General features: G+C 50.0%; 1 protein-coding gene across 10 annotated transcripts in view; it reads right to left on the bottom strand.

Annotated features, from left to right (window-relative positions):
* The window catches only part of KDM2B (lysine demethylase 2B), a 173,581-nt gene that overhangs the window by 80,277 nt on the left and 70,649 nt on the right, over positions 1-22,655 (bottom strand). For all 10 annotated transcript variants that reach the window (XM_074402144.1, XM_074402145.1, XM_003932165.4 and 7 more), the window contains 2 exons: positions 20,068-20,194; positions 15,351-15,823 (listed from right to left, as the gene is read on the bottom strand). In XM_074402144.1, coding sequence (XP_074258245.1) covers positions 15,351-15,823; positions 20,068-20,194 — 600 coding nt within the window. The remainder of the gene's footprint in view (positions 1-15,350; positions 15,824-20,067; positions 20,195-22,655) is intronic.

Here is a 22,655-nt window from a genome sequence, read left to right as displayed (position 1 = left end):
AGCAGACTTTGGCCTTGTGTGGCTGGACTTTAGAACCTCATCCAGGTATAAGATGCTACTCAGCTGAATTATTTAACAGCTAATTATAGAGGAGGTGACCGAGGCTCAGAAAGGCTCACAAGACTTTAGTGCTGCCACAGACTGTGAAGACAGACCCCCTGGACCCTACTCTGGCACCACACTTTCTGCTCCATGACCACCCACATAGGGTTATGGGGGTTTTTTGGCTACATCCACAGCACCCCACAAAAAAATGAGTTTAAGCACACAGACCTATCACTGGCCCACTCTGATCCTGGACCGTGAATTGTTGAATTGTACAAAAACATTCTTTCAGGACACTTAAGAACAGAGTAAATCACACAGAAGCACTTAGCAGGAAGAGGAGAAGCGCTCAGGAGGCAAATGAAGGGGAAGATTACTTTAGTTCACCCTCCCTAATCCACTTCACTGGAAATGACTCCCGCTCACTTCTAACTTTGCTTGTTGAGCTACTTCCTTTTTTTCTTTTCTTTTTTCTTTTTTTTTTTTTTGTAGAGACAGAGTGTGACTATGTCACCCAGGCTGAAGTGCAAGGGTGCAATCTGAGCTCACTGTAGCCTCAAACTCCTGGGCTCAAGCGATCCTCCCACCTCAGCCTCCCGAGTAACCGGGAGGACAGATACGTACCACCACACCTAGCTAATTGTATTATTTGTACAGATGGGGTCTCACCATGTTGCCCAGGTTGGTCTTGCATTCCTGGGCTCAAGTAAAACACCCGCCTCAGCCTCTAAAAGTGTTGGGATTGCAGGTGTGAGCCTTCTAACGTGCTGGGATTGCAGGTGTGAGCCTTCTAACGTGCTGGGATTGCAGGTGTGAGCCTTCTAAAGTGCTGGGATTGCAGGTGTGAGCTACTGCAGCCCTGTCCTACCTTCCCGATCATAATTTGCCTGCATTATTATTATTTTTTTTTTTGCGTGATTTTTCAAGATGTGCCTGTTAACCTGAAGAACTCTCTCCTTTCCCCACAGGAAGCAGCAAACAGCACAGTGATCAAGAGTGTTGGCTCTAGAAGTAGTACCAGGGGTTCAAACCTCATCCCTGGCACATATCGCTTCCCCAGAGTCCCAGAGTCAATGCGGATGACTCCTAAATGCTATTTATGAAGAGTCTTCATTCACTACTGTTTCCCCAAAGCCTCACATAATGACAAACCTAGAGTCAGCTTCCAATAAACAAAATTGGCTTTGTGTGTATGTGTGTGGTTTTTGGTTTGTTTTTTTGAAACAGAGTCTTACATTGTGGCCCAGGATGCAGCACAGTGACACGATCTCGGCTCACCATAACCTCCACCTCCCAGATTCAAGCGATTCTCCTGCCTCAGCCTCCCGAGTAGCTGGGATTTCAGGCATGTGCCACTACATCTGGCTAATTTTTGTTATTTTTAGTAGACACGGTGTTTCACCATGTTGCCCAAGCTGGTTTCGAACTCCTGGCCTCAAGTGATCCGCCCGCTTTGGCCTCCCAAAGTGCTGGAATTACAGGTGTCAGCCACTGTGCCTGGCCTCAAAGTTTTTTGTTTTTTTGTTTGTTATTTATTTTGCACTCAGAAAATGATTCTGTTCCAATGCAAAAGTTTTTATAAAGTAAAGCCACAAATACCAAAAGAGGAGCAGTCTAAAAAATGCCTAAACAGGTCTCCTCAACACTGTCAAGGTCATCAAAACAAGGAAAGTCTAAGAAACTACGGAAGCTAAGAGAAGACTAAGGAGACTAAATGTGATATTGTATCTTAGGCGGGATCCTAGAACAGAAAAAAAAAAAAAGGAGGTAAAAATGGTATGGGCCAGCCACAGTGGCTCACGCCTATAATCCCAGCACTTTGGGAGGCCGAGGTGGGCAGATCACAAAGTCACGAGTTCAAGACTAGCCTGGCCAATATGGTAAAACTCGTCTCTACTAAAAATACAAAAATTAGCCGGGCATGGTAGCACATGCCTGTAGTCCCAGCTACTCAGAAGGCAGAGGTAGGAGAATTGCTTGAACCAGGAGGCACACATTGCAGTGAGCAGAGATCCTACCACTGTACTCCAGCCTGAGCAACAGGTTATATATATATGTCTGAATATAGTAAGAGTTTTTTGGGTTTTTTTTGTTTTTTTTTGAGACGGAGTTTCGCTCTCGTTACCCAGGCTGGAGTGCAATGGCGCGATCTCGGCTCACCGCAACCTCTGCCTCCTGGGCTCAGGCAATTCTCCTGCCTCAGCCTCCTAAGTAGCTGAGATTACAGGCATGCGCCACCACGCCCAGCTAGTTTTTTGTATTTTTAGTAGAGACAGGGTTTCACTATGTTGACCAGGATGGTCTCGATCTCTCGACCTTGTGATCCACCCGCCTCGGCCTCCCAAAGTGCTGGGATTACAGGCTGAGCCACCGCACCCGGCCAAGAGTTATATATATATATATATATATATATTTATTTATTTATTTATTTATTTATATTATATATATAACTAAAGACTATATTCAGTTATATATATATATATATATATAGTCTTTAGTTATAATACATGTATCAATATTGGCTTATTAATTGTAACAAACATACTATATGAATATAAAATGTTAATAATAGGAGGAAACTAGGCCTGAGGGGTATATATGGAAATTCTCTGTACTATCTGCTGAATTTTTCTGTAAATCTAAAATTATTCTTAAAAATAGTCTATTAAGGCTGGGTGCAGCGGCTCATACCTGTAATCCCTGCAATTTGGGAGGCTGAGGTGGGTGGATTACCTGAGGTCAGGAGTTCAAGATCAGCCTGACCAGCATGGTGAAACCCCGACTCCACTTAAAAAAAAAGAAAAAAAAAAAGTCTATTAAAAATATATTTATATACATTTTGAAGCAGGGTCTTTCTCTGTCACCCAGGCTGGAGTGCAGTGGTGCCATCATGGCTCAAGTGATCCTTCCAAGTCAGCCTCCCAAGTAACAGGGACTACAGGTGCCCACCATCACACCTAGCTAATTTTTGGTAGAGATGGGATCTTATGTGGCCCAGGCTGATCTCAAACTCTTGGCCTCAAGCAATCAGCCCACCTCAGCCTCCCAAAGTGATGGAATTACAAGCATGAGTGCCTAGCCTGGCATTTTTGCAAAATAATAATTAGGCTGGGTTCAGTGGCTCATACCTGTAATCGCAGCACTTTGGAAGGCCAAGCAAGGGGGATCCCGAGGTCAGGAGTTCAAGACCAGCCTGATGGTGAAACCCCGTCTCTACTAAAAATACAAAAATTAGCTGGGCATGGTGGCGAATATCTGCAATTCCAGCTACTCAGGAGGCTGAGGTAGAAAAATTGTTTGAACCCAGGAAGCAGAAGTTGCAGTGAGCCAAGATCATGCCACTGCATTCCAGCCTGGGCGATGGATCGAGACTCTGCCTCAGAAAAAAAAAAAAAAAAAGAAAAGGAATAATAATTTTAAATTATTTAAAGTTATTGGAGTACAGTGACAGTAACTCATGCCTGTAATCTCAGCATGCTGGGAAGCCGAGATGGCTGGATCACTTGAGCACAGGAGTTCAAGACCAGCCTGGACAAGAGTGAGACTCCATTTCTACAAAACAAACATCAACAATTAGCCAGATGGGGTGGCACATGTCTGCAGTCTCAGCTACATGGAAGACTGAGGTAGTAGAAGGATCACCTGAGCCCAGGAGGTCAAGGCTGCAGTGAGCAGAGATCACGCCACAACATTCCAACCCGGGTGACAGACAGAGACATTGTCTCAAAAATAAATAATAAATAAATAAACTAACAATCAGACAGTAGTAACAGTTACAGGAAGGCAAAACAAGATTCTTAGGCTGTCAATTTTCCTAATACATACATGACTTATTTATTTATTTATTTATTTTATTTTCCGAGACAGAGTCTTACTCTTGTCGCCCAGGCTGGGGTGCAATGGTGTGATCTTGGCTCACTGCAACCACCACCGCCTGAGATTTTTATTTTTAAAATTTTTTTCTGAAATGGATTCTCTATTGCCCAGGCTAAGTGCAGTGGCATGATCATGGCTCACTGCAGCCTCAACCTCCTGGGCTCAAGAGATCCCCCACCCCCATCCCCTCCTGAGTAATTGGGACTAGAGGCATGCACCACCACACTCGGCTAATTTTTGATTTTTTGAACCTGGGAGGCAGAGGGTGTAGTGAGCCAAGACCATGCCACTGCACTCCAGTCTGAGAAACAGAATGAGACTTTGTCTCAAAATAAGTAAGTAAGCAAAGTTTCCCTCTATGTCAAAAATCATTAAGAACAAATGAGCTTTCCAGAAATATGCTCATGTTTAGCCAGAGACTGCCACTCCTTCTTGCAAGTGGGCCCCAAATGGCTGGGGGAGAAGACCATCACCTCCACAGCATGTTTCAGCTGCTTAGTCCCATCCCAAACTCTAGGATTGGGCAGCACATTCAAGATGTCACCAGACTAGGACAATAGGGAAAGGTGAGACCTATGACAAACTGGAGAACACATGTTCCATTTTAAAAGGGCGAGGCAGGCCCAGGAACTCATGCCTGTAATCCCGGCACTATGGGAGGCCGAGGCAGGTGGATCACCTGAGGTTGGGAGTTCAAGACCAGCCTGACCAACACGGAGAAACTCCGCCTCTACTAAAAATACAAAATGAGCCAGCTGCGGTGGCACACGCCTGTAATCCCAGCTACTCGGAAGGCTGAGGCAGGAGAATCACTTGAACCCAGGAGGCAGAGGTTGTGGTGAACCAAGATCGTGCCGTTGTACTCCAGCCTTGGCAACAAGAGCAAAACTCCGTCTCAAAAACAGAAAGGGCGAGTGCAACTCAATTCCAACTTCCCTCCACTGGGGTGAAAGGCCCACCAGATCTTCGATTTTCCAGAAGAAATCAAAGATGCAGAGTTGTATTTGAACTCTGCATTTTTAAATGTTAGCATCTAACTGAAACTTTAAAAAAAAACCCACTGTGAGTGAAACATCTGTGTGCTAGTATGGCGCATGGGCCACCAATTTGCAAAGATGGCTTTGCATCTGAATGAAAGTAATGCCCACCCGCCTTTGAGTTTCCTTCTTAAATGTCTCATGATTTCTTTCCATTTCAGTATCAGATCTGGAGTCTAACTCACAAGAACTGAGGTAGAGGCCTCGTTAAAGGGATATTTAGTTACAAAAAGTTATTACGGCAGTTCTAAGTATTAGATATAATTAATATTCATAAATAATAAATAATACGTTTTTTAAAAGGGTCTTACTCTGTTGCTCAGGCTTGAGTGCTGTGGTATGATCACAGCTCACCACCGCCTCCAACTCCTTGGCTCAAGCAATTCTCCCACCTCAACCTCCCAAGTAGCTGGGACGACAAGAGTGCACCACCAAGCCCAACTAATTGTTTTATTTTTTAGTAGAAACAGGGTCTTGCTATGTTGCCCCAGCTGGTCTCAAAATTCTTACAGTCAAGGGATCCTCTCACCTTGGTGTCCTAAAGTACTGGGATTACAGGCATGAGCCTCCACACTCAGTCAATAATTGTTTAAATTAAAATTGCTCTTGGTCAGCCTGGGCAACATAGCGAGACCCCATCTCAACAAAAAAATTTAAAAATTAGCTGGGCGTGGTACACCTGTAGTCCTAGTTTCTTGAGGAGATTGAGGTGGGAGGGCTGCTTGAGCCCAGGAGTTCAAGGCTGCAGTGAGCCATGATCACACCACCACACTCCAACTTAGCCAAAAGAACAAGACTCTGTCTCTTAAATAATCATGGCCGGATGCAGTGGCTCACACCTCTAATCCCATCACTCTTGAGAGGCTGAGGTGGGTGAATCACCTCAGGTCAGGAGTTCAAAACCAGCCTGGCCAACATGGTAAAACCCCATCCCTTACTAAAAATACAAAAAAATTAGCCAGGCGTGGTGGCGTGCGTCTGTAGTGTGATCTGTTCAGGAGGCTGAGGCAGGAGAATCGCTGAAACCTGGGAGGCAGAGGTTACAGCGAGCCAAGATTACACCACTGCATTCCAGCCTGGGCGACAGAAACAAAACTCCGTTTCAAAAATAATAATAATTACTTAATTAATAATAATTAAAAATTAAAAGAATTTATGATAGAATATGTTAGGGAAAAAAAGAAGAGAAAGTAAAAGAATTTTCCCTAACTGCCCTGAGCCCACGATCTCACACTAATACCTCCAAAGTACCCCTCTGTGTGTAACCCCCTGCGGCCACCAGGAGGCGCCCTGGGCTCTGTCCCTCAGGGAAGAATTTTCATTTGTATATGACAGGCTGGGCCGGGGAGGAGATTATTCTAATTGGAGATTTCATCTCTGAGAAATAGGTTGTGCTGGAGGGAATCATGTCACTGCTTCCCTAGGTCCTGCTTGAATTTATACACTCCCTGGGGCTCTCGGAAGCACAGATACAAGGAAGTCTTGCTGCCCTCACCAGCTCAGCTGCCTAAGGGATACAGCCTACACGCCTCCCACCTCCGAAAGCCCAGGGCAGGCTTTTGAAGAGAAAGATCCAACCGTGGGACCCTTTCTGCTGGAAACCGCCCCGTGTTGGCCTTAACGAAATAATCACACACAACGGATGGCTGTTACCTCGGCAGCCCCTTATGCCAACTTCTCTAAAAGAGCTTAAGTAGTTAACAATGGATTCGGGCCCCACAGCACCCTAGGGTGGGGCGTTAATAATCAGAATCTCCCTCTATGCCCTGACTAAAAATATCCTACTGTGAAAATAAGGCAGATGGCCAGGCTTGGAGGCTCATGCCTGTAATCCCAGCACTTTGGGAGGCTGAAGTGGCTGGATCATGAGGCCAAAGGATCAAGACCATCCTGGCCAAAATGGTGAAACCCAGTCTCCACTAAAAACACGAAACCTTAGCTGAGCGTGCTGGCACGTGCCTGTAATCCCAGCTACTCGGGAGGCTGAGGCAGGAGAATCGCTTGAACCTGGCGCGTGCCTGTAATCCCAGCTACTCGGGAGGCTGAGGCAGGAGAATCGCTTGAACCTGGCGCGTGCCTGTAATCCCAGCTACTCGGGAGGCTGAGGCAGGAGAATCGCTTGAACCTGGCGCATGCCTGTAATCCCAGCTACTCAGGAGGCTAAGGCAGGAGAATTGCTTGAACCTGGGAGGCACAGGTTGCAGTGAACTGAGATGGCGCCACTGCACTCCAGCCTGGAGACAGAACGAGACTCTGTCTCAAAAAACAAAAAACAAAAAGAAGCCAGGCGCGGTGGCTCAAGCCTGTAATCCCAGCACTTTGGGAGGCCGAGGCGGGTGGATCACGAGGTCGAGAGATCGAGACCGTCCTGGTCAACATAGTGAAACCCCGTCTCTACTAAAAATACAAAAAATTAGCTGGGCATGGTGGCACGTGCCTGTAATCCCAGCTACTCAGGAGGCTGAGGCAGGAGAATTGCCTGAACCCAGGAGGTGGAGGTTGCGATGAGCCGAGATAGCGCCATTGCACTCCGGCCTGGGTAACAAGAGCAAAACTCCGTCTCAAAAAAAAAAGAAAAAAGAAAAAAGAAAAAGAAAGTAAGGCAGAGGCAGGCATCAAGGAAGAATCGCCATCCACCAGCTGGCAAAAGGGAGGCACAGCTTGGGCGCCTTCTGCTCCGGGGGACCTGCAGCCTCTGAGGTCTCTCAAAATCCCTCCCTCCATCCCAGCCCAACCGTCTTACCCCTGTCTGTGAAAATGCATCTGAAGTAGCTTGGATTATGTCCCAAAAGGTCTATGTTCAGGCTTGGCACGATGGCTCCCACCTGTAATCCCAAACATGTTGGGAGGCTGAGGCGGCAGATCATTGGAGGCAAAGAGTTCAAGACCAGCCTGACCAACATGGTGAGACCCTGTCTCTACTGAAAATACAAAAATTAGCCATGCATGGTGGCACGTGTCTGTAGTCCCAGTTACTCAGGAGGCTGAGGCAGGAGAATTGCTCGAACCCAGGAGGTGGGGGATGTGGTGAGCTGAGATCGCGCCACTGCACTCCAGCCTGGGCGACGGAGCCAGACTCCACCTCAAAAAAAAAAAACTTTTTTTTTTTCAAGGTGAAATAATCCTGAATTTAAGGTAGGTCCTAAATCCAGTGTCTAGTGTCTTTATGAGAAGAGAGATTTGAACACAAAGAAGAAATCCACAAGACGACGAAGGAAGAGACTGGAGTGAGGCAGCCACAGCCAGGGAAACCAGAGAGGCAAGGAGGCTTCCCTCCCAGAGGCTCTGAGGGGGCACAGCCCCGCCAAGTGTTTCATTTCAGACTTCTGGCCCACGGGACTATTACATAACATACTTGGTTTTTTTGTTTTTGTTTTTTGTTTTGTTTTTGAGACAGAGTCTCGCTCTGTCACCCAGGCTGGAGTGCAGTGGTACGATACCGGCTCACTGAAACCTCCGCCTCTTGGGTTCAAGCAATTCTCCTGCCTCAGCCTCCCAAGTAGCTGGGACTCCAGGGAGCACGACCACCATGCCTGGCTGATTTTTTTGTAATTTTATTAGAGACGGGGTTTCACCATATTGGCCAGGCTGGTCTTGAACTCCTCACCTCAAGTGATCCACCCACCTCGGCCTCCCAAAGTGCTGGGATTACAGGTACCGGCCACGATGCTTGGCTAATTTTTTGTATTCTTAGTAGAGACGGGATTTCGCTATGCTGGCCGGGCTGATCTTGAACTCCTGACCTCATGATCTGCCTGCCTTGGCCTCACAAAGTGTTGGGATTACAGGCGTGAGCCATAGCACCCAGCTTTTTTTTTTTTTTTGAGACGGAGTTTCGCTCTTGTTACCCAGGCTGGAGTGCAATGGCACGATCTCGGCTCACCGCAACCTCCGCCTCCTGGGCTCAGGCAATTCTCCTGCCTCAGCCTCCTAAGTAGCTGGGATTACAGGCACGCACCACCATGCCCAGCTAGTTTTTTGTATTTTTAGTAGAGACGGGGTTTCACCTTGTTGACCAGGATGGTCTCGATCTCTCGACCTCGTGATCCACCCGCCTCGGCCTCCCAAAGTGCTGGGATTACAGGCTAGAGCCACCGCGCCCGGCCAGCTTTTTTTTTTTTTTTTTGAGACGGAGTCTCACTCTATCACCCAGGCTGGAGTGCAGCAGCATAATCTCGGCTCACTGCAACTTCCACCTCCTGGATTCAAGCAATTCTCCAGCCTCAGCCTCCCAATTAGCTGGGATTGATTACAGGTGCTCGCCACCATGCCCAGCTAATTTTTGTATTTTTAGTAGAGAGAAGGTTTCACTATATTGGTCAGGCTGGTCTCGATGATCTTGAACTCCTGACCTCAGGTGATCCACCCACCTTGGCCTCACAAAGTGCTGAGATTTCAGGTGTGAGCCGCGGCACCCAACCACAGGCTGGTTGTTTTAAGCCACCCAGTTTGTGGCAATTTGCTATGGCAGCCACAGGAAATGGACACATGGCCTCTGCCATCGTGCATCGTGGCTGAAAGTTCATTAGCAGTATGACTTGGGGCAAGTCACCATGTTGCTGGCAGTCTAGATTTCCCTGTATAAAATAATGGGGAGGCCGGGTGCGATGGCTCATGCCTGTAATCCCAGCACTTTGGGAAGCTGAAGGACGGGAGGATCACTTGAGGTCAGGAGTTCAAGACCAGCCTGGCCAATATGGTAAAACCCTGTCTATACTAAAATTACAAAAATTAACCCGGCGTGGTGGCAGGTGCCTAAAATCTCAGCTACTTGGGAGGCTGAAGCAGGAGAATCTCCGGAACCTGGGAGGTGGAAGTTGCACTGAGCCAAGACTGCGTCACTGTACTCTAGCCTGGGTGACAGTGTGAGACTCCGTCTCAAAATCATCATCATCATCATCACGGAATAAAAACACTCCCCAACTTGCCAGGTTGTGGTGAGTACCCTGATGCCAGAAGGGGGCGTGGCCCATGGTAAATGCCCCACACCAGTTGATTGGTTCCTCCTGCCTCATGCCTCATCTCCTGTTAGGATGCACTGCTCCCATCCTGTTTGCAGAATGCATGCATTTAACAAGTTCGAAGCCACGGAAAACTTAAAACTTTATTTACTTCGAAGGGAAGCTTAGAATGTGATTTAGCTGCATAGCTAGCATGGATAACAGATGTGGTTCAGGAGCCCAAAATTTAATCTTAGGCTATGAAAAGCCCTAAGTGGCATGCCTCAGGCTGTCCAGTTTTCAGGTGTAGGGTTTGCCCAGATGTCCAGAGCTGAGCTGCCTCGTCCCTCTCTGCCCTCCCGCGTTCTCCTGATGTGATATGAGCAGGAGACAGGAGAATACATGGCTTATATTGGTCTAACGCTGGCAGCTCCTTAGGCCAGAGGCCCTTGCTGCTACCCTCTCGCTCCCCACTGCCCAACAATCTCACCAGCCTCAGGGCTCAGCATTAACCTGGCCTCCAGCAGGAGCCTCAGTCCTAGCTGGAGGCCTGGCCCCTTTGGCTGGGCTGAATCAGGCCCTGCTCCGTGCTCGGGTCATGTTCAGGGTATGACCAGGCTGTAGCCCTGACCCTGGTTTCCTACCTTTTGGATTCTCTGAAGCAGTAGAGAGTGTGGTGATTTGGTTTTTTTTTTTTTTTTGAAAGAGTCTCACTCTGTTGCCCAGGTTGGAGGCCAGTGGCGCGATCTCAGCTCACTGCAACCTCTGCCTCCAGGGTTCAAGCAATTCCCCTGCCTCAGCCTTCCAAGTAGCTGGGATTACAGGCCCATATCACCACACCCAGATAATTTTTTTGTATTTTTAGTAGAGATGTGGTTCACCATGTTGACCAGGCTGGTCTCAAACTCCTGACCCTGTGATCCACCCACCTCAGCCTCCCAAAGTGCTGGTGAGCCACCGAGCCCAGCTGAGAGTGTGATGATTTTAAAAAGCCAACCGTGGGGGTAATCCGGGCTTTACATCTCACTGTCCTGCAAGTCAGTAAGACCCAGGAGAGATCATGTCAACAAGCAAGTGTGTTCCATCATGGGGAATTGATGGCCCCAAGAGAAAAAAGCAGTTCACATCTTCCACGGTCACAGGATTCACAGGCTTGCACATTTGACCCTGCACTGGCCTGTTTTCATCCTATGGTGTCTGAAATTTTTGGCTCTAGTTTATTGAGCTCTTAAAGGCTCTGTGCTAAGCTGTCAGCTCACTGAGTCCTCATGAACACGATGCTGTATTCCAACCACTCCGTTTTACTGCATTCTCCAAGAGCAGGCATCCCCAAACTGCAGCCCCCTGAGGCCATTTATCCAGACCCCTGCCACACTTCAGGAAGGGGCACCTCTTTCACTGGTGGTCAGTGAGAGGAGCACAGTATGTGGCGGCCCTCCAACGGTCTGAGGGACAGTGAACTGGCCCCCTGTGTAAAAAGTTTGGGGACGCCTGCCCAAGAGCATTCAGCTGGCTAACAGATGGCACAGGGATTCACTCTGATCCAAAGCTTTTGGTCTTCAAATAACATCTGGACACAGAGTGGTGGACACCTGTAATCCCAGCACTTTGGGAGGCCAAGACAGGCAGATCACTTGGGGCCAGGTGTTCGAGACCAGCCTGGCCAACATGGCGAAATCCTGCCTCTACTAAAATACAAAAATTAGCCGGGTGTGGTGGCATGTGCCTGTAATCCCAGCTACTCAGGAAGCTGAGTCAGGAAAATTACTTGAACCCAGGAGGTGGAAATTGTAATGAGCCAAGATCACACCTGAACCCGGGAGGCAGAGGTTGCAGTAAGCCGAGATCATGTCACCGCCAGCCTGGGAGACAGAGCAAGACCCTGTCTAAAAAAAAAAAAAATTAGTGACGTATGGGAGTTTAGTGGTGGGGACCAGAGCATAAGGGGTCAGCTGTTAATTACTTCCTGCTGATTGCAGCCATTCAGGAACATGAGCCACGGGACCTAGGATATTTTATTTTATTCATTTTTGTTTATTTTTTTGAGACAGGGTCTCACTGTGTTGCCCAGGCTGAAGTGCAGTGGTGCAATCTCAGCTCAATGCAACCTCCGCCTCTCAGGTTCAAGCGATTCTCCCACCTCAGCCCCCCGAGTAGCTGGGATGACAGGCGCCCACCATCAAGCCTGGCTGATTTTTGTGTTTTTTGGTAGAGATGGAGTTTCACCACGTTGGCCAGGCTGGTCTCGAACTCCTGACCTCAACTGATCCGCCCACCTCAGCCTCCCAAATGTAATCTAGGTAAATGTAAGTGCTGGCATTACAGGCCGGAGCCACTGTGCCTGGCCAAACCAGGATATTTTATAAGAGGCTCCAGATTTGTTTAATGTTGGAAAGTAATTACCAAAATCCATTTAATGCTATGCAGGCCGAATGTGATGCCTGGAGGCTGGGGTAGCCCAGGGGCTGCCGATTTGTGCCCTTCATCCCAGCTGCATGATTTGTAAATAAAACCCCTGCAATCACCTCTGTATCTTCTAACTAAATTTGGGATTGGCCTCTTGAGATGGAAGAAAATCACTTTCTCTACAGCCACCAAAAAAGCGACACACAGACCCTCCCACTGGCCAGCAGTCATACCCCGGAGCAAGTTACTTAACCTCTCGGTACCTCAATTTACTCATCTGTAAAACAGGGATAGTAGAAGTACTGCAAAGAACTGTTAGAAGGAGATTCTGCAAGGAACACGCCACCAATAGCACCAAGTCATGGAGATGCATCATTTCGTATTTTCACAAGCTGCCCATGATCCCCCTGTGGGGCAGGAGGAGGTCTGGGCTACATGCACTTTGTCTAAACTGCTACCCTAGGCCTCCTCCATATCATCAAAGGGTCTAGGACAAGTCTAGCCTCAGGCCAATCAGGTAGGTAGAGGTGAGGAACAGGAGGAGCCGAGTTTCATCCCTACGAGGACATCTGTTCCCAGAACCAGCAACACCAAACAGAAATAGATCAGAGACACAAAGATGCTTTTAAAGGAAAAAAATAGCCTAGTCCAGGCACAATGGCTCATGCCTGCAACCCCAGCATCTTGGGAAACTGCGGTGGGAGAATCGCTTGAGCCCAGTAGTTTGAGACCAGCCTGGGCAATGTAGTGAGACCCCATTTCTACAAATTAAAAATTGGCCAGGTATGGTGGCATGCACCTGTAGTCCCAGCTACTTGGGAGGCTGCAGTGAGCCAAGCTCATGCCACCGTACTCCAGCCTACGCAACAGAGTCACACTCTGTCTTGAAGGTACAAAATAAAAAAATAAGGCCAGGCATGGTGGCTCACACCTGTAATCCCAGCATTCTGGGGGGCTGAGGCGGGCAAATCACAAAGTCAAGAGATCGAAATCATCCTGGCCAACCTGATGAAACCCCGTCTCTACTAAAAGTATAAAAATTAGCTGGGTATGATGACGTGTGCCTGTAGTCCCAGCTACTCAGGAGGCTGAGGCAGGAGAATCGCCTGAACCCGGGAGTCGGAGGTTGCAGTGAGCTGAGATTGCGCCACTGCACTCCAGCTTGGTGACATAGCAAGACTCCAACTCAAAAATTAATTAATTAATTAATTAATTAAAGTGAAAAAGACTTTCCAAAAGCATGGAAAGACATTTCTTCTTCAAATTAGTATACTTGCTTTGGGTTTTTTTCAGGCAGAGTCTTGCTCTGTTACGCAGACTGGAGTGCAGTGTACGATCATGGCTCGCTACAGCAGTGACCTCCTGAATAGCTGGATCTACAGGCGCATGCCATCACACCTGGCTAAAATTCTGTAATTTTTGTAGAGATGGGGTCTCCCTGTGTTGACCAGGCTGCGCTCAAAACTCCTGGCCTCAAATGAACCGTCCACCTCAGCCTCCCAAAGTGCTGGGATTACAGGCATGAGCCATCGAGCCCGGACTGAACCCGGTGAATCTTAACATAGCTATGCCCCAGGCCCAACACAATGTTTCTTACACGAATACAGTCAACAAATGAACTACCAATCCTGCGTACTTTGCAGCTGAAGAAGAAACTTAAATTCAGTTTCCAACCCCAGGAGGCAGCTAGCTGGCTTCCCTGGGGCATCAGACATTGGAGAAGGTAGCCCAAATGCCTGAGGCCTCAACCAAAAAGCCTTACTAATGCTGAAACAAGAGGCAGTTCCATGCAATGGCAGACACACAGGAGCTCTGCAGACACCCCTGGGTCCTCACCCCAGCTCCGCCATCCATCCACCTGCTGTGTGACCTCAGGCATGCCCCTTACCCTCTCTGATTCCACTTCCTCATCCATTCAATGCTCATTATAATGAAGACCTCCAAATGGCACGCGGCTACGTGGTGCCTGCATTGGCTGGCCAGGTCAGGGACTGTGGGGCTGCACAACCTGCTCATGTGAAACTGATGCATACTCCATGAACGCTGGCCCAGGACAGCAAGGCTTCCTTGAAAGGAGGGAGAGGTCCGTCTCTCGAACCCAGTGACAGCAACTGCTGCACATGTCATACCTGCTGGTGGGGCCTCAGGTTTCCCATAAGTGCTGAGAAAAAAACTTGTCGGCCAGAGTGAACTTCCAAAAAGGGTCCTCTGCAGCTCTTTTTTTTTTTTTTTTTTTTTTTTTTTTGAGATGGAGTTTCGCTCTTGTTACCCAGGCTGGAGTGCAATGGCACGATCTCGGCTCACCGCAACCTCCGCCTCCTGGGTTCAGGCAATTCTCCTGCCTCAGCCTCCTGAGTAGCTGGGATTACAGGCACGTGCCACCATGCCCAGCTAATTTTTTGCATTTTTAGTAGAGACGGGGTTTCACCATGTTGACCAGGATGGTCTCGATCTCTCGACCTCGTGATCCACCCGCCTCGGCCTCCCAAAGTGCTGGGATTACAAGCTTGAGCCACCGCGCCTGGCCTAGCTCTTTTTTTTTTGAGACAGAGTCTCGCTCCTCTGTCGCCAGGCTGCAGTGCAGTGGTGCAACCTCAGCTCACTGCAACCTCCGCCTCCCAGGTTCAAGCGCTCCTGCTTCAGCCTCCTGAGTAGCTGGGACTACAGGTGTGCGCCACCATACCCAGCTAATTTTTTTTTTTTTTTTTTTTTTTTAAGTAGTGATGGGGTTTCACCATGTTGGCCAGGCTGGTCTTGAACTCCTGAATTTCAAGTGATCTGCCCACCTTAGCCTCCCAACGTGTTGGGATTACAGGTGTGAGTCACCGTGCCTGGCCCTCTGCAGCTCTTAATGGTGGCTTCTGCTTGGACACCCTACCTAGGCTTTCATGGACCAAGGCCCCCAGGAACCGCCTCCCATCACCCACCCAGATGCTCAGAGTAATCTGCACAGAGCCACCCTGCGCTGAGTTGCACCTGTCACACTGAACACAGGACCTGCCCGGCCCTCCTTAGCCACCCAGCCCCAGATGCCATTCCTGCCCACCTTCACACCCTCCAGGAGTGCCTGGGGGTCCTCGATGCCCTCAGGGACACACTTCTTGTTCTCTGGGAGGGATTCCAGTTTCTCCACCAGAGCTTTCAGGCCCTTCAGTTCAAACTCGGTAAGATGGGTCCACTTGGCAGCGGCCTCCGCGGCGGGAGAGCCGGTGGGCGTCTTGGGGTAGTCCACGGGCAGCGTGGTGGACTTGACACTCTCCTCTGACTCATTGGACAAAGTCCTTTTGAGGAACCGCAGGGCAGGTGCTTTGGGCTTCTTCCCGGGGGCCTCCTGGTCCTCGGAGGGCGTGCTGGTGGGTGAGGCAGAGCCCTCGGTGGGTGGCTTGGGCGTCCTGTCCCTGTCCTCGCCCTCCTCATCCTTCTCCTCCTCCTCCTGAGGCTGCTGATCACAGGCCTCCTCCTCCATCTCCAGCCAGGAATCCGAAGAGAAACCGTCTATGCTGGGCTTCCTCGGGGCATCTGCAGGGGCAGGGTCACATGAAAGACCGAGATGATCCCTAACTCCCTGCAAAGTCTCTGGATCCCCTACTTGCCCAAGCCCCCTTTACTCCAGAGATCAAGCTTCTCTGACAATCCTAACGGTCAGTGCCTCCAGCCCCTGGAAAGGCTGTGGTGGACACAGGTTCAGATCCCCACCCTGCTGTTTCCCGGCTGTCTACACCCACACGGGCTGCCTCGTCTCTCAACACTGGCACTTTATTTATTTACGTAAAGACGGTCTCACTTAGGTCGCCCAGGCTGGACTGTAGCGGCACGATCTCAGCTCGCTGCAACCTCTGCCTCCTGGGTTCGAGTGATCCTCCCACTGGTGGACCCACTCTACTCAGCGAGTTTATTCAAGCTTTTTTTGTAGAGATGACGCCTCACTATATTGCCCAGGCTGGTTACTGGCACTTAACTTTTTCTTTTTTTGAGATAGAGTCTTGCTGTTACCCAGGCTGGAGTACAGTGGTAAACCCCGTGACCCCCGCCCCCGGGTTTAAGCGATTCTCCTGTCTCAGCCTCCTGAGTAGCTGAGATTACAGGCATGTGCCACCAAGCCAAATTTTATATTTTTAGTAGAGACTGGGTTTCACCATATTGGCCAGACTGATCTCGAACTCCTGACCTCATAATCCACCCACCTTGGTCTCCCAAAGTGCTGGGATTATGGGCGTGAGCCACTGAACCTGGCCAACTTTTTAATGTCTAAAAGTAAGTCAAGACTGGGTGCAGTGGCTCATTCCTGTAATCCCTACGCTTTGGGAGGCCTAGGAGGGTGGATTGCTTGAGCCCAGGCGTTTGAGACTAGCCTAAGAAACATGGAGAAACCCCATCTCTACAAAAAATGAAAAAATTAGCTGGGTGTGGTGATGAGCAGCAGTCCAAGCTACACGGGAGGCTGAGATGGATCACTTGAGCCCGGGAGGTGGAGGCTGCAGTGAGCCGTGAATGTGCACCACTGCACTCCAACCTGGGCAACAGAGCAAGGCCTTGTCTCAAAAAATAATAATACTAAAATAAGAATAAGCTAAAAAAGCAACCATTATATGATTCACATCAAGTGAAATGTCCCGAGCAGGGGATACGTGTAGTTGCCTAGGGCTGGGGAAGAAGTGGGGTTAGGAGACAAGAAAAAGACAGCTAAAGGGTAACAGTTTCTTTTTTTTTTTTTTTTTTGAGACGGAGTTTCGCTCTTGTTACCCAGGCTGGAGTGCAATGGCGCGATCTCGGCTCACCGCAACCTCCGCCTCCTGGGTTCAGGCAATTCTCCTGCCTCAGTCTCCTGAGTAGCTGGGATGACAGGCACGCGCCACCATGCCCAGCTAATTTTTTGTATTTTTTAGTAGAGACGGGGTTTCACCATGTTGACCAGGATGGTCTCGATCTCTCGACCTCGTGATCCGCCCGCCTCGGCCTCCCAAAGTGCTGGGATTACAGGCTTGAGCCACCGCGCCCGGCCGAACAGTTTCTTTCTTTCTTTTTTTTTTTGAACCAGAGTCTCGCTCCATTGCCCAGGCTGGAGTGCAGTGGCACAATCCTGGCTCACTACGACCTCCGCCTCTCAGGTTCAAGGGATTCTCTTGCCTCAGCCTCCCAAGTAGCTGGGATCACAGATGTGCACCACTGTGCCTGGCTAATTTTTGTATTTTTTAGTAGAGACGGAGTTTCACTATGTTGGTCAGGCTGGTCTCAGGTCTCAGGTCCACCCACCTCACCCACCTCAGCCTCCCAAAGTGCTAGAATCTTTTTTTTTTTTTTTTTTTTTTTGAGACGGACTTTTGCTCTTGATGGCAAAGCTGGAGTATAATGGCGCAATCTTGGCTCACTGCAACCTCCACCCCACAGGTCCCAGTGATTCTCCTGCCTCAGCCTCCCAAGTAGCTGGAATTACAGGCACACGTCACCAGGCCTGGCTAATTTTTTGTATTTTTAGTAGAAATGGGGTTTCACCATGTTAGCCAGGCTGGTCTCAAACTCCTGATCTCAGGTGATCTGCCCGCCTCGGCCTCCCAAAGTGCTGAGATTACTTTGGTGAAGTGACAGTGACAGACACAGCGCCTAGCTGGATTTTTTTTTTTTTTTTTTTTTTTTTTTTTTTTTTTGAGACAAAGTCTCACTTTGTTGCCCAGGCTAGAGTGCAATGGCACAATCTCGGCTAACTACAACCTCCACCTCTCAGGTTCAAGAGATTCTCCTGCCTCAGCCTCCCAAGTAGCTGGGATTACAGGCATGTGCCACCACACCCAGCTAATTTCGGATTTTTAGTAGAGACGAGATTTCACCATGTTGGCCAGGCTGGTCTTGAACTCCTGACCTCAAGTGATCCACCGGCCTCAGGCTCCCAAAGTGCTGGGATTACAGGTGTGAGCCATCGCGCCCTGCCCTGGGTTTCTTTTTGAGGTGATGAAAATGTAAAATTGACTGCAGCAGTGGCCACATGTATCTGTGAATAGACTAAAAACCACTGGATTCTACACTTTAAATGCTGAATTTTGTGATGGAGGAACTATATCCCAACAGAGCTGTTTAATAAATACAAGGCAAAGGAAACATCCTCAGAAGGCCGTGGTGCAGAATACACAGGCATCCCGGGCACAGGCGCTGGCACACAGCAGCTCTGCATGGAGGAGGTGTCTCCCTCACGTCACCCCTTCTCATTGGCAGATGGACTGCGAGAGCCAGAGGGAAAGCAGTGGCAAGAAAACCTAAGAAGACGTGGGTACTGGTTACCCAAGTACCACCGCGGGATTTCCTCCTGTGCCTGAGAATGGCATGTTCTTCTTCTGCCCTAAATACCCAAGTGACAGAATCAACCCTCAGCTTCCCGGCCTAGGAACTACAGACACTCAGAAAGCCTCTCACTCTCCCCAGCCTCTGTCCCTAACCTAAGAAGACGTGGGTACTGGTTACCCAAGTACCACCGCGGGATTTCCTCCTGTGCCTGAGAATGGCATGTTCTTCTTCTGCCCTAAATACCCAAGTGACAGAACCAACCCTCAGCTTCCCGGCCTAGGAACTACAGACACTCAGAAAGCCTCTCACTCTCCCCAGCCTCTGTCCCTGGGGAATCATGGAGTTACTGCAATCACAGTGGCTCTCACGCTATTTCAGGATCATTTTCCTTCTCTCCTACCAGGCTGGGAGCTCCAGAAAGAAGGGCAGGTTGTAACGTTTTGGTACTTTCCAACTCCTGAATATCGCATCATCCAGCGGGAATAAAACTCATGACAGACCTCACAGGCAAAGACTTCCCAATGAGGACCCCAGCAGAAACACTGGCTCCCCATCATATGCCCAGCCTGGAACCCCTGGATATCATTAACGATGGGACACAAGGGAAGGAGCGGAAGAGACTTACTGTAAAGGGGGAATAAAAAAAGAACGTAAAAATCCTAGAGGCTGCAGAGAATATTGGGCAGACCCTCAAGGAGATTGACCAATCTCATCTTTCTATCCTTCTATCCCCTGGTTAAAAAAATATATATATATATATGCTGTGTCTGAGATGCTGCAGACTCTACATCATGCAGGAAAACCCTGGTACAACAACAGCTCAGACACAGCCAAGAGGAATCACGTTCTTCCTCTAGATTGCTGGTCAGGGCTTGCTGTCACAGCCAGATGCAACTTCAGGGCAGGCATTTGTGAGTCTAGATTCAAGGGCAGAACCGTATTGGGGGTGATGATGTTCCTTTAAGTACTGGCAGCAGAGCAGGGGGCCGTAGCGGCTCCAAACACTCTCTCCTGCTCCTCCAGACCCACACCACCAGCCCTGGTCACCCCTCCTGCTGCCTCAAAGACAGCCTTGGGTTGTCGGGGGCATCTCACAGGCTGGCTCCTACGTAGATAAAAACCCAGCCTCCAGTGCAGGGGAAAAAAACAGTGTCTATGGAAGAGCCAAAAGAACGAGGAATCTCTGCTCTGTGGGGTGATCCTGTTTCAGCAGCCATGCCGGGGCGGCCCCTACCTGCATCTGCACAGCCATGGGCTGGAGGCCGCACACATGACTCTTTTGGGGACACGAGTTCATTTTCTTGGAGTCTGTATTCCAGGTGGGAAACTGACAAGAACGGCTTCTCCTGAGGGGTCCCGAGGATTCTGCTCAATACACTGATCCAGTGAATCCCAAGAACCCAAGGAGTGTCTCCAGGCCCCACTGAGAAAACGGTTTCTGCCCCAGCTGTGCAGCCGAATCCGGGGGCTCCCTGCGGTTCACTCACCAATAAGCATCGACTCCCTCTGGTATTCCTGAGTGAGGTGGGAGCGCTGGGTCACACAGTACACGTATCTCTCCAGGACATACCAGCACATCTCATAGTAGAAGGGGTAACGGAATTTTGGCTGCACCTGAAAGCAAAGACGCGGGCAGGCGGAGGTCAGTTTCCAGAGGGCGAAGGGGGAAGATGGGAGAGAAGTGCGGGGCAGGCTCCCTGCGGGTGAGGGTCACTGTCATCATCTCAGCAAGAGCGTGGATGGTGGAGGGGAGAGATGGTGGGGTGCTGGAAGGGGGATGCCGACAGCATGCACAAATGAGGCGGAGGATGAGGCCGCATGAGCGCCTCACCTCAAAGGTCCCTGAGCTGCAAGCACCGGAGGTTGGATGAGGGCCACGTGGTGCTCCTGTGAGATGCAGAAAAGCAGAATTCTCCCCTAACCTGCCTGCAGAGGGTGTGAGCACCTGCAGGTAGCTGCCTGATTCTAGCTACAACAGACATAGGTTCCTCCTTGTTTCTGAAAATTCCCGCACAGATTCTGCTGTTCCTCCCTCCGGCTTGAAAACCAGAAATCAACTTCCAAGCCTTACCGGTTTGCAGACAGGTTACTGAGCCTCCTCCTGCTCGTTGGGAGGGAGGCCAGGCCAGCGGACCAATGAGGGGAGGGGGTGTGGCCTCACCTCCCTCCAGGGGCGGGGCCTCACAGGGGTCCACCTCCTGCTCCTCCCCACATCCACCTGCCACTGCCCAGCCAGCAGGGTCACAAGGACTCCCTCAGACAAGGCTCCCAGGTATGACCTGAGACCATCCTGATGCTGAGGGAGACACACCGGGTCTGGAGCAGGAGATCCCTTTTGTCCCACCTCTCTTTTATAAAAACAGAGACAGGGTCTCACTGTCACCCAGGCTAGAGTGCAGTGAGTGACCATGGCTCACTCAGCCTCAACCTCCTGGGCTCAAGCGACCCTCCTGCTGTAGCCCTGTGAGCAGCTGGGGACACAGGCACGCGCCGCCACGCCTGGCTGGGGAATTTTTGGAGTTTTTGTAGAGATGGGGTTTGCCATGTTGCTCGTTGGCTGTTTATTACAGAAGAGGAAGTAAAGGTGGAGACAGCCTTGTGTACTAGAACTGTCAAAAGGCCTGAGCCCCGGGAGATTCCATGGGGGGCAAGTTCAAGGACTGTACAGATGTCACCGAAAGATGGGAAGGAAGCAACGCCACTGATGGGCCTCCCCTGCAGAGGCCACATGATGGTCTCACACATCCACACTCGTACCTTGCTCCCTTGCTGTCTTGCCAAGAGGGTACCGGGGCCAGAGAGCCCTCCTCCCCTCCCTGATCCTGTGCAAACTCAGGGAGTGGGATGGTGAACAATTACACTCTCCCACCTTCTAATCACACTCCCCTGCCCCTAATAACATTGTCAGTCCCCTAATCACACTCTCCCATCCCCCATTCACACTCTCCCAACCCCCAATTATTTCACACTCCCATACCCCAATCACATTCTCCCAACCCCCAATCACACTCCCCACCCCACTAATCACATTCCCCACCCTCCTATTCACTCTCCACTCCCAATCACACTCCCCACCCCCTTAATCACACTCTCCACCCCTCAATCACACACCCCACCGCCAATCATGCTGGCCACCCTCCAATTCACTCTCCACCCCAATCACATTCCCCAGCCCCCAATCACACTCCCCACCCTCCTAGTCACACTCTTCACACCCCTATTCACACTCCCCACCCTCCTATTCAGTCTTCACCTCAAATCACACTCTCCACCCCCAATTACATTCCCCATCCCAATCACACTCCCCACCCTCCCATTCACACTCCCCACCCCCACTCACACTCACCACCTTCTTATTCACTCTCCACCCCCAATAATTCCCCACCCCCAATCACTCTCTGCCCTCCTACTCACACTTCCCACCCCCCAATCACACTCCTCACCCTCCTAATCACACTCTCCACCCCAATCACTCTCCACTCCCCTAAGCATGCTCCCCACACCTCAATCACACTCCCCACCCTCCTATTCATAACCCCCATGCTCCAATCACACTCTCCGCCCTCCTACTCACACTTCCCACCCCCCAATCACACTCCGCAGCCTCCTAATCACACTCTCCACCCCCAATCACCCTCTACCCCGCTAAGCATGCTCCCCACACCCAATCACACTCCCCACCCTCCTGTTCATACCTCCATGTCCCATTCACACTCTGCATCCCTCCTATTCACATTCTCCACCCCAGTCACACCCCCACCGTCCTATTCACACTCCCCAACCCCCTAATCACACTCCCCATCCCCAACCACACTCTGCCACCCCCTCCCTAATCAGACTCTCCCACCCCTCCAATCGCACTCACCCACCCTCACCGCTCTGTTCTCTGCTGCCGATAAACAAACAGGTGACATTCCCCATCTGGGACAAAGACAACTAGAAGCAGATCTCGGTTCTCCTTTTGCCTGAAAATGCTATTTTCCTGCATTTCTCAAAGTGCCTGTCTGGACCCAGCCATCTCTGAGAGTCCTGGCTGTCACTCAGCTCCTGGCCTTGAGGCCTCCTCCTACTTCGG

The sequence above is a fragment of the Saimiri boliviensis genome, chromosome 7 (genome assembly GCF_048565385.1).
Source record: "Saimiri boliviensis isolate mSaiBol1 chromosome 7, mSaiBol1.pri, whole genome shotgun sequence".
NCBI lineage: Eukaryota > Metazoa > Chordata > Mammalia > Primates > Cebidae > Saimiri > Saimiri boliviensis.
The sequence above is the reverse complement of the archived record's forward strand: the minus strand, read 5'-3'. Positions and strand labels throughout refer to the sequence as shown.